General features: G+C 35.5%; 1 protein-coding gene across 1 annotated transcript in view; it reads left to right on the top strand.

Annotated features, from left to right (window-relative positions):
* The first annotated feature begins 2,286 nt into the window (after positions 1-2,286).
* Positions 2,287-24,540, top strand: part of kif5c (kinesin family member 5C) — a 42,449-nt gene continuing 20,195 nt past the window's right edge. Inside the window, exons 1-13 of the mRNA XM_058393021.1 lie at positions 2,287-2,424; positions 2,594-2,726; positions 11,483-11,570; positions 12,083-12,156; positions 14,309-14,413; positions 15,138-15,186; positions 15,284-15,339; positions 15,944-16,031; positions 16,116-16,240; positions 16,743-16,847; positions 18,750-18,898; positions 19,755-19,903; positions 22,880-23,046. Coding sequence (XP_058249004.1) covers positions 2,601-2,726; positions 11,483-11,570; positions 12,083-12,156; positions 14,309-14,413; positions 15,138-15,186; positions 15,284-15,339; positions 15,944-16,031; positions 16,116-16,240; positions 16,743-16,847; positions 18,750-18,898; positions 19,755-19,903; positions 22,880-23,046 — 1,281 coding nt within the window. The 5' untranslated portion in view covers positions 2,287-2,424; positions 2,594-2,600. The remainder of the gene's footprint in view (positions 2,425-2,593; positions 2,727-11,482; positions 11,571-12,082; positions 12,157-14,308; positions 14,414-15,137; positions 15,187-15,283; positions 15,340-15,943; positions 16,032-16,115; positions 16,241-16,742; positions 16,848-18,749; positions 18,899-19,754; positions 19,904-22,879; positions 23,047-24,540) is intronic.

The following is a 24,540-nucleotide window of genomic DNA, read 5'->3' as shown; positions in this document are numbered from 1 at the left end:
GGTGTAAGAAGCACAAAAAATGTTAAACAATGGAAAGAGTTTTCCTAACAAGCCAGTGGGTATCCATAATGGTCTGGAAAGCCATTTTTTGGAAGATTTATTAGGTCCAGTGATTGCTTAACCAAAAAATATGAGGCAGAACCAGATGTTCCTTACGGTGCAAACATTTTTTTTAATGTTCTCATAATCCAGGATGATAAAGCCCCCACTCATTGCTCAATAGTTGTTTGCAAAAACAAGCTGCCATATTCCATAGCCTTCCTAATCGTTACGTTTACAGAACCTTTATAGGAATGTCTGGAGGACAGACTGTAAAGTATAGATCTACCTTCTTCAACTTTCAAAGAACTAATAGACTTTCATCTTGAAGAGCATCTCCAAAACTGCAGCTTTAGTGGGGTGTTCCTGGTCTGCAGTGGTCAGTATCTATCAAAAGTGGTCCAAGGAAGGAACAGTGGTGAATTGGTGGCAGGGTCATGGGCGGCCAAGGCTCACTGATGCACAATGGGAGCGAAGGCTTGCCCGTGTGATCCGATCCAACAGATGAGCTACTGTTGCTCAAATTGCTGAAGAGGTTAATGCTGGTTCTGATAGAAAGGTGTCAGAATGCACAGTGCATGACGGGTCAGGGCTATTTTGGTAGCAAAAGGGTGACATCCACAATATTAGGCAGGTGATCATAATGTTATGCCTTATTGGTGTAAATAGAGTTGATGTAGTCTTATGTTGGTGGTCCTTTGGCGCCTCCTGCTGGCAGAACAGGTCAAGAGCATATTTGGCATATCTATCTATCTATCTATCTATCTATCTATCTATCTATCTATCTATCTATCTATCTATCTATCTATCTATCTATCTATCTATATATATGTTTGTTGGTTTGTTTATAAACACTTTTTTTTAAAAAAAGTCAGTGTTTATTTTTACCTTGGCCATTTCAGTTAGAGCTTGACAATAGATCTATTCATCTTAAATGAATCATGAAAAATAAATAAACTAAATAAATGTCTATCCTGATGATTCTGCAGAAGGGCCAAGAAATCAATGCAATTTTTTAATGCTGAGTTATAATGTGAATAGTGCATCAGCTGTATAGTGTCGGTACTAAAATGATTTTTTCAGTGTTTTATTGATTAGACTTGAAAAAAGCAACCTTGATAATCTTATATCTCACTTATGGAGGATGTTTCTGAAGTTAGCAAAAGCTCTAACTTGTTCTAAATAAATAAATAAAATAAAATAAAAATAATAAATAAATAAATGCATTTGGAATAAATAAATTCTGAATAAAAAATTGAAGTAATTTTTATTTGACCTGCCTACCCAAGTGGGTTAAATGCCAACCAAGTATTGAAAAAAATAATTACATTTACTCTTTTTTGTACTTTTTGTAATACTTTTTTAATATATATATATATATATATACTTTTGACTCCTTTAATATAAATACATTCACATTAAAACTGCACATTAAGTACACACTCATTATTTTATTATTAAATATAATTTTTATGTAATGTGGCAGAAATCTAAAAATGACAATTTGACAATGTCCAAATATTTATTGTCCTGGCCATATATAAAATTCAAACAGGTGTCTGTGACTATTGTGTTGGTAGCTAATTTTTCTGCACAGAGATGATTTTTGGTCTTCTGTATGAAAAAAAGAAAGAAAAAATGAATCCCAGCCATTACATTTACGTGTTTACACGAAAGTATGACGCTGCCTTATGTTAAGATCAACAGAATTAATGATAATAGTTCATTATTCACTCCTAATATTCATGATTATTTATTTAATATTTAATATTATTTATGAGATTACACTTATTTGTGTAATCATGTGGATTATTTAAATCATGTCAGAATGGGAATGAATTCAAGGGGGAAAAAATGATCAAAATAAATAATTTTAAAAAATCCAGGAAAATGTTTTTGCTTCATATTTTGAGTTCTGCAGGATGCATACAAATATCATTTTTCTTAGATCATGTGTTATATAAAGAAAAATGGTGTGTGTGTGTGTGTGAGAGAGAGAGAGAGAGAGAGAGAGAGAGAGAGAGAGAGAGAGAAATGACTAGCTGTCCATCCCTAATCCCCCCACCCCTCCTAGGACAGACCCCACTGCGATTTGGTTGCACAAATGCTGATAAGTACATTTTAAATAAATGGATATTTCCCTGTTGTTTATGTCATGGGGGCGCTGCTGACCGTCCGTGTCAGCGCTGCTTCAGTAACGCACAATGCGCATGCGCGAGAGCAGCCTTTAAAGCCGGGATGCTGCGTGGTGCTGATGCTGCGGTCAGTGTTTGGTCACTGAGACCAACAGGACGTTATCCAGAGCGTTAAAGACTCCGATCTCGCTCCATCTCAGTTTATGGTGATTTATTAATAACCTGCTTGAAGGAGACAGTGTTTAACCAGGTGGGAAGTGTGATTATATTAAGCTACACCGAAGGGAATTGCTTTTTAGACCGGATTTATTTTCCAAATGGTCATGGTGGAGATGCGCGACTGATCTCCGCACAGCATCAAGTTTGAACTTGCCTTGAACTTTCTCTCAGGACCATCACGTTTTTTCCTCCTTCGTCAGGTTCGTCATGGTGGACGCGGCGGAATGCGGAGTCAAAGTGATGTGCCGTTTCAGGCCACTGAACGAGTCGGAAATTACCAGAGGAGACAAATACATACCAAAATTTAAGGGCGAGGACACGGTCGTTATTTCGGTGAGTTATCACGATCTCACTTTTTTTAAAAACTTACTTTCACTTGACCTGGGATGAAGTCCAGCTGTTCCCTTAATAAAGAACTAACCGGAAGCAGGAAGAGTCCGGTCGAATCCAGTTGAAACCTGGGCTGTGTTCCAAATCACATAGTAACACATTCATTTCTATGTAGTGATACACAATAAGGCCAAAAGTTTGTCTCACCTATATATATACACTTGTTGAACAATACGATCCAGATTTTGAATTGTGTTAGAATAATCTCTATTCTTCTGGGAAGGCTTTCCTCTAGATGTTGGAGCGTGACTGTGGGATTTGTGTTCATTCAGCGTTAGTAAAATCAGGCACTGAGGAGATCTGGGGTTCAGTTCCAGTGTTCCAGTTCATCTCAGAGGTGTTCTGTGGGGTTGAGTCAGAGTCAGGGATCTGTGCTTGAGTTCTTTCACTCCAATCTTGTCATGATAGAACAGATTTGGTTCCAGTGAAGGGACATTGTACTGCTGCAACATGTAAACTCATCCTATACAAATGTGTGCTTCATATTTGGTGGCAACAGTTAGGAGAAGGAACACATATATGAGTGTGATGGTTAGGGGTGTACATACTTTTGGTTATGCTGTGTACTGTAATTGAAAATATTTCAGACAGAAAACCTTCGAAAAGCATTTTTTGTATCTTTATCTCAGACCAGGGTTGTCCAATCATATCCTGAAAGGGTCAGGGGTGCGAGTTTTCATACCAATCAAGCAGGAGCTACACCTGATTCCACCTGTTTAATCGATTGATCTTGACTTTCAATAGACTCAGGTGTGGCTTCTGCTTGGGTGGAATGAAAACCTGCACCCACACCGGCCCTTTGTGGATACGATTGGACACCCCTGTCTTAGACAAACGAGCCTGATATTATCTTTAGGTTTCTGTTTCACCCAATTATGCTGTTAGATTGCTAATTGATTAGATTGCTGATGCATTTTGCTCTAATGCTCATTTACCATGAACCATAAAGCTCAGCTGAGAGCCAGTTCTTCATTTATTTAAGTAAACGATGTGGCAGTATTATTATTATTATTATTATTATTATTATTATTATTTTTATCATAAAGGTTTCCTGACACACAAAGACAGTTTACAGTAGTCTAAAATTGTCAACATGAGCTACCATCCAATCAGGTGCTTGTCACTATGCAGTCAGACTTAGGAAAATACTGACCATTATGATCGAGTTCCTGTTATGTTACCCAGCCTTAATACAAAACAGTATCTAAAATATTAATAAAAAGGATAAACACTGAAATCTAATACTAAGCATTAATTTTGCACTGATGTTTTAAAACATGGAGGACATCCTCTTGTTAGCGATGTTTTTTTAGATTACCAGCGCATTTCTTTTCTTCTTTTTTTTTTTTAATCTTCTTTTGTTGTTTAGTGTAAATAAATTGCGTTGTGTTTTCATGCTGATGAGTTCACGATTTCATGACGAAGTCTCAGCGGAACACTGATGAAAGGTTCAGACAAAAGGTTGGGATTTTCTTTATACAGTGAGCGTGTCGTGTGATTGTCTCGGCTGCCTTTAGGCTCACACACATCAGACACATTCACACATCCACACCACAAAGCCACCACGCTTCGGAATGACCAAAATAAGGGTGATGATGTGAGGTAAATGTGGGTTTGGTGTCTTTAAAATCTTCAAAAACAACATTTTTCCTCACACAGATTTAATTTTTACAGATTAACTGGTCTATTATCAGCCCAGGAGACCACCAGTATAGTTATATAGACTGGAAAATATGATTTTTCTCATGTATTCACTTTCATAAAGGATCTCTTTTTGTATTGTATCTATTTATTTAACATGCTTTCATGCATGCTTTATTTAACATGCTTTATGTGTTCATTTATTTGTTTGTTTGTTTGTTTGTTTATTTATTTGTTAATTCATTCATTTATTTTAATTCTTTTTATTTTGTATGTTATTTTTCTTTTCTTTTTTTCTTTATTTTTCTTTTATTGTTTCTTTTATTTTTTATATAGAAATGGTTGCAGGATCTTATTCAGATCCTATAGCTTCGTATTATAAAAGAAAAGTGTCTCTGTAGCTATATGTGCAAATGTGATGTTTTTTTGGATGCTTTTATTTTTTACTATATGTTCTGTATTTGTTGCTAAGGATGTGCAAATTTCCTTATACTTTTATTTAGTGTGAAGTCAATATCAGGGCTCTTTAGTTTAAAGCTATTTTCATCACCTACTGCATTATCTAGTTTTGATATACAAGAATATTAAATAAAAATATATAAGAAATTATTGTCTTGAAACGAACGACCAAATAGCTAATTTAATTCAGTGAAACAAAATGAACACTGAATGGCTGTATATTATCCCTTTTATAATCTAATCTACTCAGTCTAATCTTGTCTGTGTTGTTTTCTGGTGGTACACAGCCTAATTTCGTTTAAAGCCCAGTGATGGGAATTTCCTGCAGAATTAGGTTTACTGATTATTGCAAACCATCTCTGTCTTTACGTACACTGATCAGGCATAACATTCTGAGCAGTTACAGGTGAAGTGAATAACACTGATGATCTCCTCATCATGGCATCTGTTAGTGGGTGGGATATATTAGGCAGCAAGTGAACATTTTGTCCTCAAAGTTGATGTGTTAGAAGCAGGAAAAATGGACAAGCGTAAGGATCAGAGCATCTCCAAAACTGCAGCTCTAGTGGGGTGTTCCTGGTCTGCAGTGGTCAGTATCTATCAAAAGTGGTCCAAGGAAGGAACAATGGTGAACCGGTGACAGGGTCATGGGCGGCCAAGGCTCACTGATGCATGTGGGGAGTGAAGGCTGGCCCGTGTGATCCGATCCAACAGACGAGCTACTGTTGCTCAAATTGCTGAAGAAGTTAATGCTGGTTCTGATGGAAAAGTGTCAAAATACACAGTGGATGACGTGTCAAGGCGGTTTTGGCAGCAAAAGGAGGACCAACACAATATTAGGCAGGTGGTCAAATGCCTGGTCAGTGTGTATTGACTATGGCACTAACATAAGCAGATATTAAAAATGACTAAATTAGATACTTAAAAGAGTTTTCATATAGTTTATGCTAATTTAAACTTTATACCTGAGTTTTAGTAAAATTTAATGGAATCTTTCATAACTGAATGGTCATGAATGTCTACTAAGAGTTAAGGATGGTTTTTAAGTTATCTTGTCATGTCATTAATTTAAAATTCAACCATATTACCGGTCTGCTTTGTCAGAGTTCCTGACTCATAGAGCCAGGGGGTTCATTTATCAAAGTATGAATAGAACAAATACTAAATATGTCCGTGAGAGCTACCCACATGTGTGTGTGTGTTCAGTGGCCATTGATAAATCCGACACAAATGTTTGTTCCTCTTTTACAGGCTTAGCTCATTTTGAAAATTTAACTTTGCTCGTATTGTCCTTGGACATATACTTTGTTGGACAGGACAAGTTTATTTAATATTTCTAAACACTGTAAACACCCATGAGCCATCAGTGGTTCCAGATTGTTCCAGTTTTCGACTTTCTTAAATATACACTCTTCCTAATAATTGCACCATGCTCATTGAATAATTCACAGCAGTTTGTAGCTACTGGATACTGCACTTTAATGTGAATAACACGAAGAACTTAGATGCAGTCCGACAATTTTGCGTTCTTCTCCTGCACTTCTCCTGGTCAAATTGACACAAAAGACATAAAATACCGAAGCAGTCAAGTGAAATAATGAGAGAAAATTGCTGTGAAAGTGGCATAAGAAAGAGATTTCTCTTGCTCTGTGCTCCTGCTGGGAATACAGATGGAGTGGGTGAGATAGAATCATTACTTTCCATTTAAATATAACATTTAAAAAAAAAATAAAACAGGGCTGTTGGCTCTATATTGTAAATGCTAAATATTATTTTTTTTTATCTGAACATCAGCAGCACATGAAAAAAACATCAAGTAAATATACTGAGCAAATGTTTTTTTCTTTATTTCCCTTGACCCAAGTCCTTCATGAGCTGTTTAAGCAAAGTGCCTCTGAGGCTGTAGGAAATTAAACCACATGTATTCCTGCTCATTCATGCCATTCCAATCAGCCAATCCTATGGCATATTGTATCACAGAATCACCAAAAGTGGACAAGTGAAGACTGGAAAAAAGTAGCCTGGTCTGATGAATCTGGATTTCTGCTGAGGTACACAGGTTTTAGGGTCAGAATTGGCTCCGATGGAATGAATCTATAGACAGTCCAGGCTGGTGGAGGTGATGTAATGATGTGGGTCTATTTGAGTATTGTTTCTGATCATGTTCTTGTGCATCTCTTCATAACCACAATTTACCCATTTTTTAATGGAAACTTGATATGCATGATAATGCACCATGCCACAAACTGGTTTCATAAACATGACAATCAGCTCTTCAGTGATCTTCCCAGTCACTGGATCTGAATCCAATAAAACAACTATAGGATTTAGAAGAGATTCTTGAGAATATGCAGGAATTGTGTGATGCAGTCATGCAGGCAACATGTACCAGAATCCCACAGGACATCAATCTTGTGGAATCCATGCCATGAAGAGAGGTCTGTACCCAGTATTAATATTAGCAGTGTTTGTAATAGTGTGCACGGTGAGTGCATGTATAGCTATAAAGCTAGTTAAAATGTATTTTTTCCCAGCAGACTAATGGAACGTTTGTAATCCTACAAAATCAACATCCTTCAGAGGAAATCTGTTCCCTCTATTCATATGCTAATAAGCATGCTTGTATAAAATGGGCTACTCACATCTGACAGATTTATAATGCAGTGATGTTTCTTATTCTTGGTCAAAACCCTAATACTTGTGAATGTTTGTGAACGAGTTGATCTGTCGGACTGTGTTTTAATACATGCACATATATTACTGTCCTTGGACATCTAGCTGTGGCTCATTAGCGAGTGTTATGAGGTGGTGAACTGTTCTTTGTATCCTGCTTTTCAGCCTGGAGGCTTTAGTGATCTCTGGGGTGCTGGGGGTTTCACCACTAGACTAAATGCAATTAACATAACTGGAAATGCCGAAAAGAGGAAGGTCACGTTTTCTCTTTTACTGGATTTTAGTGTCGCCTGAAGGAACTGAGCATGTTGTATATATAGTTTTATGTATTTTTATGTGTATCTGGGTATTTCAATCTCTTCTGTGGAAGCTGTTTCAATAACATAACAATAGAAATAATATAAATCAAAATAAAAAATAAAAAATGTAATTATCACTGTCATTGTCGTCATCATCATTATAAAAATACATATTTAAAATCACTTTTTAATAAAAATTAAAATAAAAGACAATAATAAATAAAATACAATTCATAATTAAAAGTCGAGTTTTTTTTAATAAATAAAACAGGCTATTAAAATTTAAATTATAATGGATTTTGTATTATTGATGTGGATATCATGAGTGTTTTATTTATTTATTTATTTATTTATTTTTAATGCACTATGTGTTTCCACTGGATTAAAAAAAGGCTTTTGTGTTTTTTCGGAATTCAATTTATTAAAAAAATTAATGATTTTGCATGATGTCAAATCCACTGTTTCACCGAGTTTACGGTCTTGGCTCGTTCTCCGTGCATGATCTGTTCAATTTTCCAACTCATTTCATCTGCAGGCTCATACAAAAATAGCTCAGTATGCATGAAATGTGTGTTTCTGTGATGAGGGTGTGGAAGAGGTGTGAATATTTATTCTGCGTTGGAGACCACACACACACACACAAACACACACACACACAACCACATTTGTATTTGATGTATAACTGCCTTGCTATCTAAAATGCTCTTTGTTGCTGTGTCATTTATTTACTTATTTACTTTAGAATAATATAGATATCGTTTGGAGTGTGCTTTAACATACATACCAAACGTGTGAAACCCTGGAAACAGGTACAACATCCATCATTCTGCCTTATTTATCAGATTCCTTATTCACATGGCAGAATTTTGTTGAGTTTTTGAACTATTTGTGGCTGTACCATTATTGACACAGCGTCTGTTTAGAGATTTAGGGAGACACTTTAGTGTATTGATGTCCTTAAGCCTTGGAATGGAAAGATTGAGTTCTGCAGCAGCACAGCTGCCCTGCGGAAAGGCCTTCACTGTCCCCAGAGACCCGGCATCAATTATTGACCAAATGTAGACGCCGTTTTGATGCTCGGTCCGTATGCGTGCACGCATGTGTGTGTGTTTCCTGGGCACATGTGGGGGGTGTGTTTGCTCACAGAAGCTCTGTGGGGTGTGTAGGTTAGCTCTATATTCTGTGCAGCATATTGGCACTTATTTTATGTTATAGGTGTTGCATTTACGCATGTATATGCTAATATCGGGGGAGTTTTCAGCCTTTTACTTAAGCTTGTCCTATCAACCTTTTACTTTTGCTTGTCCTTTTACCTTTTACAGACCCCTTCACAGAATTATATACTCCTAGTCCCTACAACGACAGCACTGAACATGCCGGTACTCTTATAAATCACACACCAAACAATGTCACTGTTATCTGACTGATTGAGTGAGATCTGTTTGCAAATCAAGACACACCAGTAATCATGTTTCTATCCTTGCAATCACGCTTTCCATCCCCCTGCCACCTGGTCTTATTTGACAGCCAATCAGGGAGCTAGACAGCAGTTTCCGTGGCGACAGGGTCTGTTCAGAGAAAGCTTTTGAGGTCCCTGGACCCCTGTGTGCCCCATAACAAAGGACCTCAGAGTGAGACTGGTGGAGCATGGCAATTATGATCCGAGATTTAAAGCGTCTGTCACTCTGAAACGTTAACTTTACACTTCCAACATGTTGATTCATGAGTCATGCGGAGTTGATTCACAAATGAAGCTTCTGGTTACTGGTTACTGATCAACAGTATATCAGAAAGGCTTTCCTTAAATGCTTTGTGGAATAAATATTCTATTGTTATATGCAGTAAAATGGTATGAAAATTAAAATTTCAAGATTTTCTCCTAAATTTAACTTCGAACGTCTAAGATAAGTTTTTTCAATTTCCCATTTCCCACAGATATTTTTTTCAAATTCTTGTTACTTTACCCTATAAACATTACTCAGTACTGGAAAAGCATTTGAACTTAAACAAATTACTTTTTTACTTGGAGTATGATGAATGTTTATGCCTTTACTACTGAGTTGAATTCTCAGATCATTCGTCTGTCCATCTGAGATTCTCGTAAGCGCAATATCTCAAGAACGAGTGATTGCATGTTTGTAGGACTGATAGGAACTCGTTTTTGTCTAGCTATGTTTTTTTTTTTTCATTTTTCTGTTGGACATCTGTGTGCCTGTTTATGCGTCTACTCGTGTGCCTGAGATTCTCTTTAGTGTGATATCTCAAGAAGGCATGGTTGAATGTTTCCAGAATGTATATAGAAGTATTTGTATCACTGTAACCAGCAGATGAATTTATTAATTTATTGATTAACTTATTGATTTCAAATGTGTCAAGGTCAAATGTCCGAAATAGTTTCAACAGCTTCCTTTATGTTTGATTTTTTTTTTTTTTTTAGAGTATTTCAGGGTCACAGATTATCAGCAAAAGGATTAGACACCGAGTTCGACTTGTTTCTATCTATCTTCTTTTCTATCTTCAGTTTTTCAGTATATAACTGCTTTTGTCTCACATAAAGTACGATGTCCACGACATTATTCCCTAAACAAAGAATCAGAAAGTGGGTGAGACAGTCAGGAACGATTGACAGCTCGAGTAGGTGGAGCTTAAAGCTTTGTATGATGTGGATTACTTTAATACCCGCGAGACTTTCCTTTGTGTTGAGGTGTTAGGATCGCCATAAGTAAAGTCCATTTCTGTCATGCATCCAAGATTTTGCTGCAAAGTGCTCTGCAAGCAGTCTACACCCATCCTGAAAGTGACAATATTCTAAACCAGCGATTAATTTTATTATTTTTTTTGCATGTTACATCGAAATTGAAGAAAAAAATGAACATAAATATAAAAGAATCTGATAATGGAGAGTCTAGTTTATGTTTTACTATTATGTTGTTTGTATAAATATAATTTCTATTTCTGTCTCTGAAAAGACAAGGGCATCAGCTTTCCGTGCTCCATATTTCCGTTTCTTTGATGGGTTTTTGTCTTATCTCTTGTATAGCTTGCGTGTTCTTCATAAGCTCCTGGTTGATCTCTTGTTTGAATTTAGCTAATTCTTCCCATTTTTTTTCCCTTAAAATCTACTTTTACTTTGGTCTTGAGTTTGCTTATCTCTTTCCGTATGTTTTTTTCTTTAAAACTTGTGTCTTTTCCTGGTTTGTTCAGCATCCCTGAACTTTCTAATTTATTGTACTCCCCTTTCATAGGCTTTTTTTCACCAGAGCTCTAATACACACATATACCGGATTTAGAGCGTTTTTAAGTACTGAGACTATTGAGTGCTAATTGCTCAACCTGCCTGTTTCTTATCAGTGTCATTGCTCTAAAGTGATGCTCAATTGCTGAGAAATAAAAAAATAATAGGATGTGCTTTAAAAAAAGTGATATTTTTTAAAATAATTTGAGTCTTGAGTTAAATAATGAAAAATACTGGGTTAGCATTTAATATATGGAAAATGATGCATTGCAGTGCAAAGATATTCCTCAGACGTAAAGATTATTAAATCTTTTTTGAAATATCTTTGCACTGCAATGCATTTTTTTTCTCTTGATGTAATTTTGCTGATAAATCTCTGTTAACGTTTACAGGGTAAGCCCTACGTGTTTGATCGAGTTCTTCCTCCAAACACAACCCAAGAGCTGGTCTACGATGCCTGTGCTAAGCAGATCGTCAAAGGTATGATGTATTTGTAAAACAATTTTCCTTTCGACATGTGATAGGCAAATTTGTTGTATCTTGATATCCTGCATGTTTCTATCATTGATACCTCAGAATATTTCCATTTCATTGAGGAGATGATTACCCACATTTGATTATTTTCTAATCCTTTTTTAACAGAATTGTGTCTTGCATGCATTTTAGTATTCATTTTTTCACCAGTCAAGAATTCCATGTATTAATGCTAATTGGCATGATTTGAGTTTATTTGTCATGAAGAATCATTGACCAGCTTTAACATACTACTGATGTGCTAAGCAGTGTTCTCTAACACTATCAAATCTTGGAGAAACAATTCCAGAGAGTGCAGAATTAAAGGCTAAAGCACATTTATACTGTTCTAGTGGCTTGTAATAACCAACTAACCATTTTTTTCCCTTTAATTTGTCACCCATCTGTATGTATGCTAACATTGTCCACTAACAAATTGAGATTATTGAGGGTTGAGATTCGACTCATTTTCTTATCAGACGTTCTTGATGGATACAATGGAACCATTTTTGCCTATGGCCAGACTTCATCAGGGAAGACTCATACCATGGAGGTAAGAAAAATGTCTGAGCAATAATTGTATTAGTAATAAATTATATAGCAACTACATTGGCTCCAGTGAAATGAAAAACTTCATGAACTGCCAAATACTGACTGCAATGAAATATTCCAGGATCAGATTCTGTCTCAGTTGGGTGATCTTGTTAGAATCTTAGCATGGAATGTCATCAATATTTTATTAATAAACAAAAGTTTCAGTCTGGCACCCAAGCGTTGCTTCCTCAGTTCCTCAGAAAACCTCAAAGACATCTGCATAGAATCCTAGAATAAATTTCAACTGGAATTAACCATCCCAGGAATCCCAGAGGAATTGAGTTTTGTTTGCCGTATTTCTGGTAAATGTAGCCACCTTAGTAAAAGGCATGTCGATGAGAGAAACTATTTTCTGTGCTGTGACTGGAGACCAAAGTCTGTGAGTGAAAGAAGGCAACATGTGCTGAGAATGTGATGATGTGAAGCTCAGTGGAGCTACAGTATTGACCGGGTGGGACAGGTCTTCCTGTTTCAGGGCTCAGTTGGAGACACTATTCATTTTTGGTGGGATGTTTTGATTTGTGTGTCAAATAGCTGTACTGGTGTCAGCTTACAGCAGGACAGGAAGTGCCAGTCTAGACTGGAGAAGAATGATTGTGGTTAGACTGTCTTCAGTATAGCTAGAGTGTAACATCAGCCTTTTACTCTATGTGAAGATTAAAAAATAATAAGAAGGAAAAATCGTTACCACAGTTTGGAGTAACAACACATTATAATCAATGTATGCTTATTATTGGATTCTTATAATTATTTTTCTGTTTGATTGGTCACTTGATTTGGTTTAGATCAAATCCCAGGGGATACCATTGTTACAGGTGATGGAGTCTAAACATTATGAATGTTAAATACACGCTCAAGCTGTTTTCCTGATTTCCTGCCTGGCCCATTGATGACTTCCAGAATAACCACCACCCTGTCCAGAATCCAGATTTAATAAAATTGCATGATCAGATTCTCGCTCATGTTTTAGACTGTGTGTAATATACTGCAGTATAATCCTGAGACCCTAACCCTTGCCCTGATTTAAATTATTTCGATTTAATCTATACATCTCTGGCCTTTAAAAGCACAGCCAGAGCTAGAATAACGACAAGGTGTGACTACCTCGCAGCGCTCACAATATGCCACATGATCAGTGCCAATCAGTAGCAGCTGTTTCCCTGGAAACGGACCATTTCTTTCCTTTCATCGAGCTGAATATAGAGTCAGTGAGTTTTGTACACAGACGTGAATATGCGCTAAATGAAATGTATGCGCCGTCTAAAAATCTTATTACACCGAAGGTTCCATAAACCAATTTAAATATATTTGATTAGAAATCTGTTGTAACATTTTACTATGTTACAGTCCGTGACTTAGGAAGATATGACATTTGATATTCATATGATATTTCCTCTCACTCTCATACGAAGCAAATTTTATTAAATATGGGATGAAATATGAACCTCCTTGGGGTCAAATATATATTTCTTGTCAATTAGAATGATCCCGCATGATGAAAAATTTTGAAAAGATGTCCACGAAAACTGCAATGCACTAAAAAATTAAAATACTGTATAACATTTATTCAGCTCTGTCTAGCTTTATCTTTGTGTTAAATAATAATAATAATAATAAGAAGAAGAAGAAGATCCATCAATAAAATCATACACCAGGCTGCGAATTCAATACACATTGTTGGTGTTTTTTAACAGACACATGACCACTGCATTGTTCTAGCATACAGGGTTTAATCACCTAAATTTAAGACTATAGTTGTACTGTAGCTCCAATCAACACCAACACCAACATACTCCTGAGATTTCACACTCTAACTGGTTTATTTTAATACCACATGAATTGATCACGCTCGCTCTACATCGCTCAATCTAGCCATGAAGAAACTTGTTTCAGTTAAATTAAATATAAGCAACAAAATCAGGTTTTGTTAAGAAGCTAGATTTTTATGTAAACAATACATAATATTTTTCTTCATCTTTGATCTGTCTGACCACATGCTCCCTTTTTAGTGTAAATATTTAAATATCATTTGTTTACCTGCAAAATGTGTTTTTTTTAAAGTAGCATATGATTTATAGATGATATCTGGCCTGGTTTTTCTCTTCACACAGGGGAACCTCCATGACCCAGGACGTAAGGGCATCATTCCTCGCATTGCACAGGACATCTTTGACCACATTTACTCCATGGATGAGAATCTCGAGTTCCATATCAAGGTAACAGACAAACCAAGAAAGATCTCTTTAAATTGTCTGTTTTTCTTTGTGTGTGTGTGTGTGTGTGTGTGTGTGCATGAATACTTCTGGTAGATGTGAGTGTGTACTGTACAGGAACATAGACACATGGTGGCAGAGTGAAATGAGTATGTTGACCATATGTGTGTGTGTCAAGTCTGATAATTTTCCATGTCACTGCTCTCACACTGCCTCCATCTACTACCACAAGCAATGTGTATTTATTTATTTATTTGTTTGTTTGTTTTGTTAGTTTTATTTTATTTATTTTTATTTATTTATTAATTATAATTTATTTATTTGTGTGTTTGTTTTGTTAGTTTTATTTATTTATTTATTTATTTATTTATTTATTTATTTATTGCACAATATGCACAATACTAAAATTACTAGTGAACAGGAAAAAAAATATTTGTAAGCATTTTTATATTAAAGATTTTATTTCAGGGCATCTTAAGCATACAGCAGCAGCAACAACAACATCAATAATAATAATAATAATAATAATAATAATAATAATAATAATAATAATAATAATAATATAACAATAATAATAATCTTACTTACCCTTACAATCAATATACAGTATATATATATATATATATATATATATATATATATATATATATATAGTCCAGTTATTCTAAGCTGTGCTGTAATCAGTATTTCAGTACAATGATATTACTGTTGCTCTGTTTCTCTTCAGGTATCCTACTTTGAGATTTACTTGGACAAAATCAGAGACCTGTTGGATGGTGAGAAATTGTTTCATCTTGATAACATATTATAGATGGATTTTAAATAAAGCAGATGTGGAATATTTCATTAAAATTTTTATCTGCTTGATTTTAGTTTCTAAGACCAACCTCGCTGTGCATGAAGACAAAAACAGAGTACCATATGTCAAGGTAGGTGAAAAGAATTTTATTGCATAATTGAGATATATTTGATTTCATTTTTATTTGTGTAGCCCAGTATAACAGTGTTACAGGAACTGTAACTAAATTTATCTCGAATGAGCAATCCAGTGGTGATGGTAGTGAGGAAAAAACATCCTAAGAATGTTAATAATGTATTTACAGTATTAATGCATCCTATTGTAGCATAATACACTGATCAGGCATAACATTCAAAGCACTGACAGGTGACGTGAATATCACTGATGATCTCCTCATCATGGCACCTGTTAGTGGGTGGGATAGATTAGGCAGCAAGTAAACATTTGAACAGGTGGTTATAATGTTATGCCTGATCGGTGTATACTAAATATGTATATTGGCTTGTTATATTTATGGCAATTATGGTATTTAGAAGTCTGTTTCTCTGGAAAATGTTTATTTAAATAATATCTTAACCTTAAGAGTACACTATACAGTATACGGCATATTATTAACTGTTATTCTTTCATGTTTCCTTCTTTTTCAAAGTTAATAAGAACATATCCATGTAATATTATTATATGTAATATTAAGTATGTTTCCAGTATTTATCAGTCGTTCTGTACTGTTAAAGGGTTGCACGGAGCGTTTTGTGTCCAGCCCGGAGGAGGTGATGGACGTTATCGACGAAGGCAAAGCTAATCGTCATGTTGCTGTCACAAGTGCGTGACCAAGATCAGTAAAAAAAAAATGTTTCATTTTTTTTTTTAACATTTTGAGTAAGACTTCTCTCGCTATCTATTCAGACATGAATGAGCACAGCTCACGTAGCCACAGCATCTTCCTGATTAACATCAAGCAGGAGAACATGGAGACGGAGAAGAAGCTGAGTGGGAAGCTCTACCTGGTGGATCTGGCTGGAAGTGAAAAGGTCTCATTTCTACTTTTGTTTTGATTTTGTTTTTTTGGCTGTCCTGGCTATCCTGAAATGACCACTTTAAAATGATAGAAAAAGCAAATTGCTGAAATGGACGGAAGCTGGTGTGGTATATGACATCATGCTGACTTGGTGTCATGTTCCTTTTAAAAAACACACATAATTGTCGTTCGTAACAGATAAATCTTCTGCTATATTATACAGCAATGGCTGTGAAGTATTCATTATTAAAATGTAATCAAAAGTAAATTGGATTTTTTTTCATCTTACTCTACTTGTGCATGTTGTGAACTGTCTTGCTCTCTCAATGTCTCTCTCTCTCCCTCTCTTTCTCTCACTGTCTCTCTCTCTCTCTCTCTCTCTCTCTCTCTCTCTGTCGGTCTGTCTGTCTCTCTCTTTTTCCCTCTCGCTCTCACTGTCTGTCTGTCTCTCTGTCTGTCTCTCTTTCTCTCTCTCTCTCTCTCTCTCTCTGTCTCTGTATCTCTCTCTCTCTAAGGTCAGTAAAACAGGAGCAGAAGGAGCTGTCTTGGATGAAGCTAAAAATATCAATAAATCTCTCTCAGCCCTGGGCAACGTCATCTCCGCACTGGCTGAGGGAACTGTAAGTGGTTTTTTTTCCCTTACTGCTTTGATCCTCTTATATCTATAGGTGCTTTAAGGGAAAAAAACAACAACAACAACAACAAAAAGTGTATTAGTGTCTTCTGGTGGCTTTTCTGTGTCTTTCATTAAATTCTGCAAGTCTCTAGAACTGTCATGGAGGCTTGAAATTATGTTTGAAAATAATTTTTACTCAGCTGTTTCTTTCGTGGAGAGGTTTGGTCCAAAATATCTCATAATCAAGATCTGGAAAATATGATTTCAGACCCATTAAACCATTCAGTGAGATCTTATGCTCTGTAGTTGGGGTGGGGTTATCTTTGAAAAGACCACACCCACCAGGATAAGAGTGTTTCACCATGTCAGTTAGGAAAAATAGATTACAGCTAGATTTTAGTAAAACAAAAGATTCTGACAGGTTAGAGTATTTAAAATAAAGTAAGATAAAGATGCTGAAATATATGTCATTCAAATAAAGGTACTTTCAAGGCTGTAGTTAATATCAACTATGACTCAAGTTCAAAGTGAGCCAGTGAGACAACCTTGGGTTTAACCTTCAGCATTCTCTAGTTTCTCTTTCACTTCCTGTTCATTCTCCAGCTTCTCATGTTCCTTCCTTCAGATGTTACTGTAACTTGGGATTGTTGCATCAATTCCCCATGGTTATTTTTTGCTCATCAATTATCGTGATTATCTAGTTAATTGTCTGATAAGCGTCTGAAACTGCTCTTTCTCCCCCTCGGTTCTTCTTCACAGTTTAATACTGAAAGATTATTAACATGAATAGGTGGAACTTGAATAATTAAACTGAAAATATCAAGATCAGATATGGAATAGGGAATAGATAAACATAAATCATACACATAATGCATCCAAAATGAATACAAATACACAAACGAATAATAGGTGAACTGTTAAAAAGCTTGTGAGAAAGCTGCAGACTGACGGGGTGCATCAGGATCCTGCAGGATAAAACAAAGAAAAGTCTTTGCTTTCATGTATGTCTCTAAGGGCAACCAGAAGCCTGTGGGCACCGGGGTTGCCAAATTCTTGCAAATTTACCCACAAACAGACTTGAAAGTACACCAGAACATTTGAGAAAAGGATCTTCTTTCATTTTGTGTTTGCCTGGGAAACAAGTGGTGTGCACACATTTCTGATATGCAGTATCACCGTTTTCTGGAACCTGGTAATTAATAGATAGATAGATAGATCTAGATAGAGAGAGAGAGAGAGAGAGAGAGAGAGAGAGAGATAGACGGGCGGACGGATAGACAGACAGACAGATAGATGAATAGACAGAGATAGATAGACAGATAGATAGATAGATAGATAGATAGATAGATAGATAGATAGATAGATAGATAGATAGATAAATGGTAAATAGCAACGAAATGCCATTTAGCATCTACCAGAAGAATAAATAAGGCTATGGCAGGTAGCTATGGTTGGGCAGATCATTAACATGATACAAATATCAGGCGCACTATTTATGTTTTTTTTTTTTTTTTTTTTTTTTTTTATACGAAGTGATTTACTCAAATAGCTTGCTTTAAGTGATTTTCCAAATTAAAGCCATATTTCTTTAATATTTCTGTACAAACTTAAGAAATACACTTTCTTTTAAACATTTTGTATGTCAGTAGCTCAAACCCACCATGCACTTGGGCAGGATCCATCTGCTCTGGTGCTCCAAAAAAAATTATTCAAAGAATATTTAAAATATTAATTTCTTGGAATTTTCATTATTATTAAGACAGAACTGTCCTGAAACATGATGCAGGTTTTATAATAAAATACCACTTAAAGGACATCATTTTGTTTAATACTACACTCAGATCTTTTCACACATGTATGCCTGTATATTTGCATGTCATTAACGTCCACGCTTTCATGCCTGCAGAAAACGCACGTGCCGTACAGAGACAGTAAGATGACTCGAATCCTGCAGGACTCTCTGGGTGGAAACTGCAGGACCACCATCATCATCTGCTGCTCGCCGTCTGTCTTCAACGAGGCTGAGACCAAATCCACACTTATGTTCGGCCAGAGGTGAAGACAAAAATCAAAAATGATAGAAAGTCGTTTTGTGGTCATTCATCAAAGTCAGTAATTACAATTGGGGCATCTTCATTGACACAAACAGTATTTTTCACGTTTGATGAGACGTGACATGAAGTAATTTTAAACTCTCTCTCATTCTCTTGCTGTCATATGAATCAGTATTCAGTATCAGGTACAAGATGAGCCTCCTGGAATCAGTTATGTCTCTCCACAGGCTTCACAATAAAAAACACAGAAAGAAATTGTTTAAAAAGCCTCTTTTTCTCTTAAATTCCGCTTGCTTCCAAAGTCTGTACTGTAGTTGAAGGCAAAAGCAGGATGTTCTCCTAATACCTTCTAGAGAAATGGTATCTTTTCCACCAAGCAGTGCCCAATTACGTACCTTAAAGTCATTTTTATTGATATGCTTTGTTCTGCTTTCTCGAAAGATATCATTAAATCAAATCAGGTCATTTAAGTTTATTTTGCTGCACCATGTACCATCTTAGATTCACATTAAATTAGAGCCATTAGAGTCATCAAGTTTTTCTCACCCACGTTACTGTATTAGAGGGATATTTGCGACCATGTGTTGTTTGCTTTAGTGTTTGTACGTGTGTTTAATTTAGTAAGACACTGAGCTTCAGTGCTTAGCAGAGGCCAGTCTCCATTTCCTTTCAGTGTTTAATTAAAGCAAATGCCCTGGGAGAGCACCAGTTCTAATAAAACACTAATTAATACTAATATAACACTAATTAATTAGCTAAAACATGACCAAACAAAGAAAGAATTTCATGAGGGAACTTTACTCTTTCTCTCTCTCTCTCTCTCTCTCTCTCTCTCTCTCCTTCTCTGTCTCTCTCAGAGCCAAGACCATCAAGAACACAGTGTCTGTTAACATGGAGCTGACAGCTGAGGAGTGGAAAAAGAAGTACGAGAAGGAGAAGGAGAAGAACAGAGGTCTGAAGATCATCATCCAGAAACTGGAAAATGAACTGAAGCGCTGGAGGAGAGGTAAAGGAAAAGAAAGAAGGAAAGAAATCCTTTCTATTTCCATATGATTTCAGGAAAGATGTCAATGATATAAAATATAAAGCTATCCATATAAATTAAAATTAGCTTTTTTTTTTGTTACTGTATCACAAAACCCACCCCCAATGCTGTGTTTTAAATTAATTTAAAAGCTGAAGAGTATATATTAAATTATTTTGGTAAGAAAAGGAAAATTTAAAAACAGGAGACTTCATTAGAGTTAGTTTATGTTAATGTTTGTTCTTTATTGTAGTAGAAATCCTCCAAATGTTGTAGAATTCTAAGAATACTTCCTTTTTGTGAATTGCTGTCATATGGATCCTTGTAATATCCTTATTATATAGCCATAGTGGAAATCTTAGATGTATTACATTTCCATTCTATGATAATCCATCCATCCATCCATCCATCCATCCATTTTTAGCTCCTCTGTCTTCTTGTCATTTTTGCATCTGAGCTGGCTAAAGGGGAACCTGGAGTTTATTCCAGAAAGACTCTGGGCTCAAGGCAGCGTAGATACTTTGATAATTTCTTTAAAAAAATATTGTGTGCTCGAATATCACATACACTGTGTGGCTAAAGGTATGTGGATCCCCGATCTTTACACCCATATGTGGTTCTTTTCAAAATGTTGCCATAAATTTTGAAGCACACAGTTGTATAAAATATCATTTAATGCTGTATAATTTCCTTTTACTGGAACTGAGAAGATCAAACCCTACTCCAGCATGACAATGCAGCTGTGCACAAAGCACAGAGCTCCATGAAGTCATGGTGTGGTGGTTAAGGTTGGAGCGGAAGAACTGGAGTGTCCTGTACAGAGCCCTGACACAACTCTGACTCAACCCCACTTGAACACTGTTGGGATGAACTGGAACACCAACTGAACCCCAGACCTCCTCGGAGCCTGACTTCACTAACGCTCTTGAGCTGAATGATCACTAATCCCCACAGCCACGCTCCAACATAATGGAAAGCCTTCTCAGAAGAGAAGAGTGGAGCTGATTATAAAGGCACTGGTTGAATAAATCTGGAATGAGAGGATCAACAAAAACATCTGTGTGTGATGGTCAGGGGTGCACATACTTTTGTACCTTTCAGCCAACCGTATTACCCAAAATGACTGAATGGAATAGTTAAATATTGTAATTTCCAGTGTATGCTTTGGTCTTTATCTCAGAACACAAGGCAGATTTTCCATGGCAATGTTTTACAGCTCAAAGGTTAGGTTTAAATATAAATTTTAGAAAGCTATTCATTTATAATGGAACATAATGAAGACTTTGATCAATTTCATGCTCCGAACATTATTGGAGCAGTTTGGGGATGACCCCTTCCTGTTCCAACACGACTGTGCACCAGTGCACAAAGCAAAGTCCATAAAGACATGGATGAGTTTGGCATGAAGGTATTTGATTGGCCTGAACAGAGTCCTGACCTCAACCTGATAGAACACCTTTGGGAGCATGAAATTGTCCAGAATGTCTTGGTATGCTGAAGCATTAAGAGTTCCTTTCACTGGAACTAAGGGGCCGAGCCCAACTCCTGAAAAACAACACCTGAATTCAATGATTTGGAGGGGTGTCCCAAATCTTTTGCCAATATAGTGTATTTCAAAGACTCTTTTTCTGTCATATAACTTGGAAAGATTTCTCTGTGTTCTTTGCTTGACTTTGAATTAATTGGCCTACTTTCTTTCTTATATACACACACAACCGAGCAAACATCGTTATTTCAGAGAAGTACTTTGACCCAGATCATTAATCCAGCCAAACATACAGTCGAAATTATTAGGTACGTAAAGTGATCCATGTTTTGAATATGACTAAAGATGACACTTTTTGCCCCAAATCCTTTTTTAGGATCAAGTTCAAGACCACTTATATTGAAAAAAACATCATTTTTGTCTTCTGGTCATTTTTGCATCTGAGCTGGCTAAAGGACTTTCTTTTCATTCTCATTCCCACCCCACCCCCCATTTAGTGCTGATCTAGTGAGGCGAAAGCACATGCAAAAGACATGTGGGGATTGATGTTTATTGTGCAAACTACTGTATATCTATAAAAACATCCACAACCAGGACCAGGATGATAGAAAATAATCAAAGGCAGAAACAATTGTGCCCCAAATGCTTCTGTGTTGAAGTTTGAATAGGAAATAATTTAAAAAAAATTTTTTTTTCATTTTAAAGAACATGTTACTCTTCCATCTTTAAAATAGATATACTTTCGGTGCATTGTGGGTACAACACATTCTCCCTCCACCAGCAAGCAGCTACAACACAAGTCTTTTTGTTCAAAGAGCCTTCCTGTAGCTGTTTATTTCTTATGATTATACATATAAAGACCTATTGAGTCTTTATAGAATATATAGCATGTGTAAAGCCTAGGTTTAGTTGACCTTATTTACATCCATGTAAATAAGATCAGAATAACTGGAGAGACAGAGAGAAAAGACAAATATGGAAAAATCAGTGCCTAAATGTCCAGCAGGATGCTTCTTTGGGCTTCCTCACCTCTCCATCTGTCTCCATCTTCTTCTTTTCATTCACTCATTTGTCTCTCTGCTCATACTGTATGTCTAAATCACACACATTGTTGTTAGATATAAATGTCTAAATCTAATTAGATATAGTAATATATTAGTGATATATTGGATATTACTCTAATCTCCAAACTCAGACATTGTTGTTTATTTATAAATATCCTCCATAAAAAATAAATAAAATAAAATAAAATAAAATAAAATAAAATAAAATAAAATAATAATAATAATAATAATAATACTATTTTTAGTTTTAGATACTTACAGCTGTTATGGCTTTTTCTCTTTTGAGGATTGAGATTTAAAGAGATTATTTAAAACTAGTTCAAATTATTATTATATAAAAGATTAGATTTACTTGGGTTTAGCCAAACATTTTGTGCTGATGTCTGCATCTCAAACTCTTTATCTCAGGTGAAGCAGTTCCAGTGGATGAGCAGCAGAAGAGTAAAGAAATGAAGAACTCAGAAGCCATACCCACAATTGACAGTCTAGCTCCGCCTCCTCAACCACTCTGTGACACGGAGAAAACCCAGTACGAAGAGCTGATCAATGACCTCTACCTGCAGCTCGATGACAAGGTACATGTGACTATAAACAACAGTGTACACATATGGATGCAGTTTCATTCTAAGCAAGAGAACATTTCATGACCGTTTCTTAAAAAGGAAATTGACAGAAATGAGCTCCAGATGTAGCGTGCACTATAGTTCAGATAGAGTCTAAAGTGCAGAAAGAATTCAATAATGGTTTCATTCATGTTTTTGCAAAAGAATAATGTAATTTGTTTCTAAAAACTGAGTTGTATTCAGTCTGGATCATGTTGTTTTCTGCTATATCACTGCATTTAAAGACAACCAATTGACTTAAAACCTTAAAAAATCAGGGGAAGAAAATGCAGACAGAAGACTAAAATAGTAAATGTTATCATTTACAATAGTAAAAAAGCTGTTAATATAACGCAATGTAAACTAAAAGCATGACACAATTAAAAAAAAAAAGATAAAAAGGACTAATACGATTATACATGAATGATAAGTTTGCAAATATTCAAATAAAATTTTGATTATTATTGGGCAAGTGCTATTATAAAATACTTAATCCAACACATCCTATTTTTATTATTATTATTATTATTATTATTATTATTATTATTATTATTGTTGTTGTTGTTGTTGTTGTTGTTGTTTATTTTTTTTAGCTACAATGTGAGAATATGATTAATAAAACCAGAATATAATAAATAAAGGTCAGGAAATTGTCATTTGTGTATGGGATACAAGCTGTTTTTAATTTAAATTTAACTTTAAATTTACTATTTTGGTTTGTTGAATTAATAATAATAATGCCACTAATTTCTTTTTTGTAATTAATTTGCTAAACATACCCAGGGTTTAAATACAGCACTGGGTGAACCAAAACATTTTAAATTTAATTTAAAACTTTTATTTATTTTAATTTATTTTATTTTATTTTATTTTATTTTATTTTATTTTAATTTATTTTATTTTATTTTATTTTGGGAATACATGTGCCTTCAAAATCAAATATTTCAAAATATCACAAAAAACAAACTCAACATATTGTAATAACAATGTATTTTCAAAACACTTCTGTCTTTATAGCATGGCTAGCACCCTACTGTACCTACTGTAGAAGCAGTAAAATATTAGCCACTTAACTGTATTGCAGTAGATTAAACAGCATTGTTAAGCTTAATGATGTGTAAAATGTGGGGTCAGTCTGGACTCTAATCTACAAATGTTACATCAAACTGGGTGAGAATTTCTAATATGAGATACATTTAACTCTGATCTGAAGACGGTGAATTAACCTAGCATAAATTAAATCAGTAACGTTCCTTCCTCAATTATTGCTGTATGTTTGATTGGCAGGTTTATGTGCTTACTGTGCAGTTTCTCTGGGAAGGATGATACAGGTGGTCACTCTGTTTATCTGACTGTCTGCCTCTCTCTCTCTCTCTCTCTCTCTCTCTCTCTTTCTCTCTCTCTCTCTCTCTCTCTCTCTCTCTCTCTCTCTCTCTTTCTCTCCCTCTCTTTCTCTCTCTCTCTCTC

The sequence above is a fragment of the Hemibagrus wyckioides genome, linkage group LG06 (genome assembly GCF_019097595.1).
Source record: "Hemibagrus wyckioides isolate EC202008001 linkage group LG06, SWU_Hwy_1.0, whole genome shotgun sequence".
NCBI classification, from domain to species: Eukaryota; Metazoa; Chordata; class Actinopteri; order Siluriformes; family Bagridae; genus Hemibagrus; species Hemibagrus wyckioides.
The sequence above is the reverse complement of the archived record's forward strand: the minus strand, read 5'-3'. Positions and strand labels throughout refer to the sequence as shown.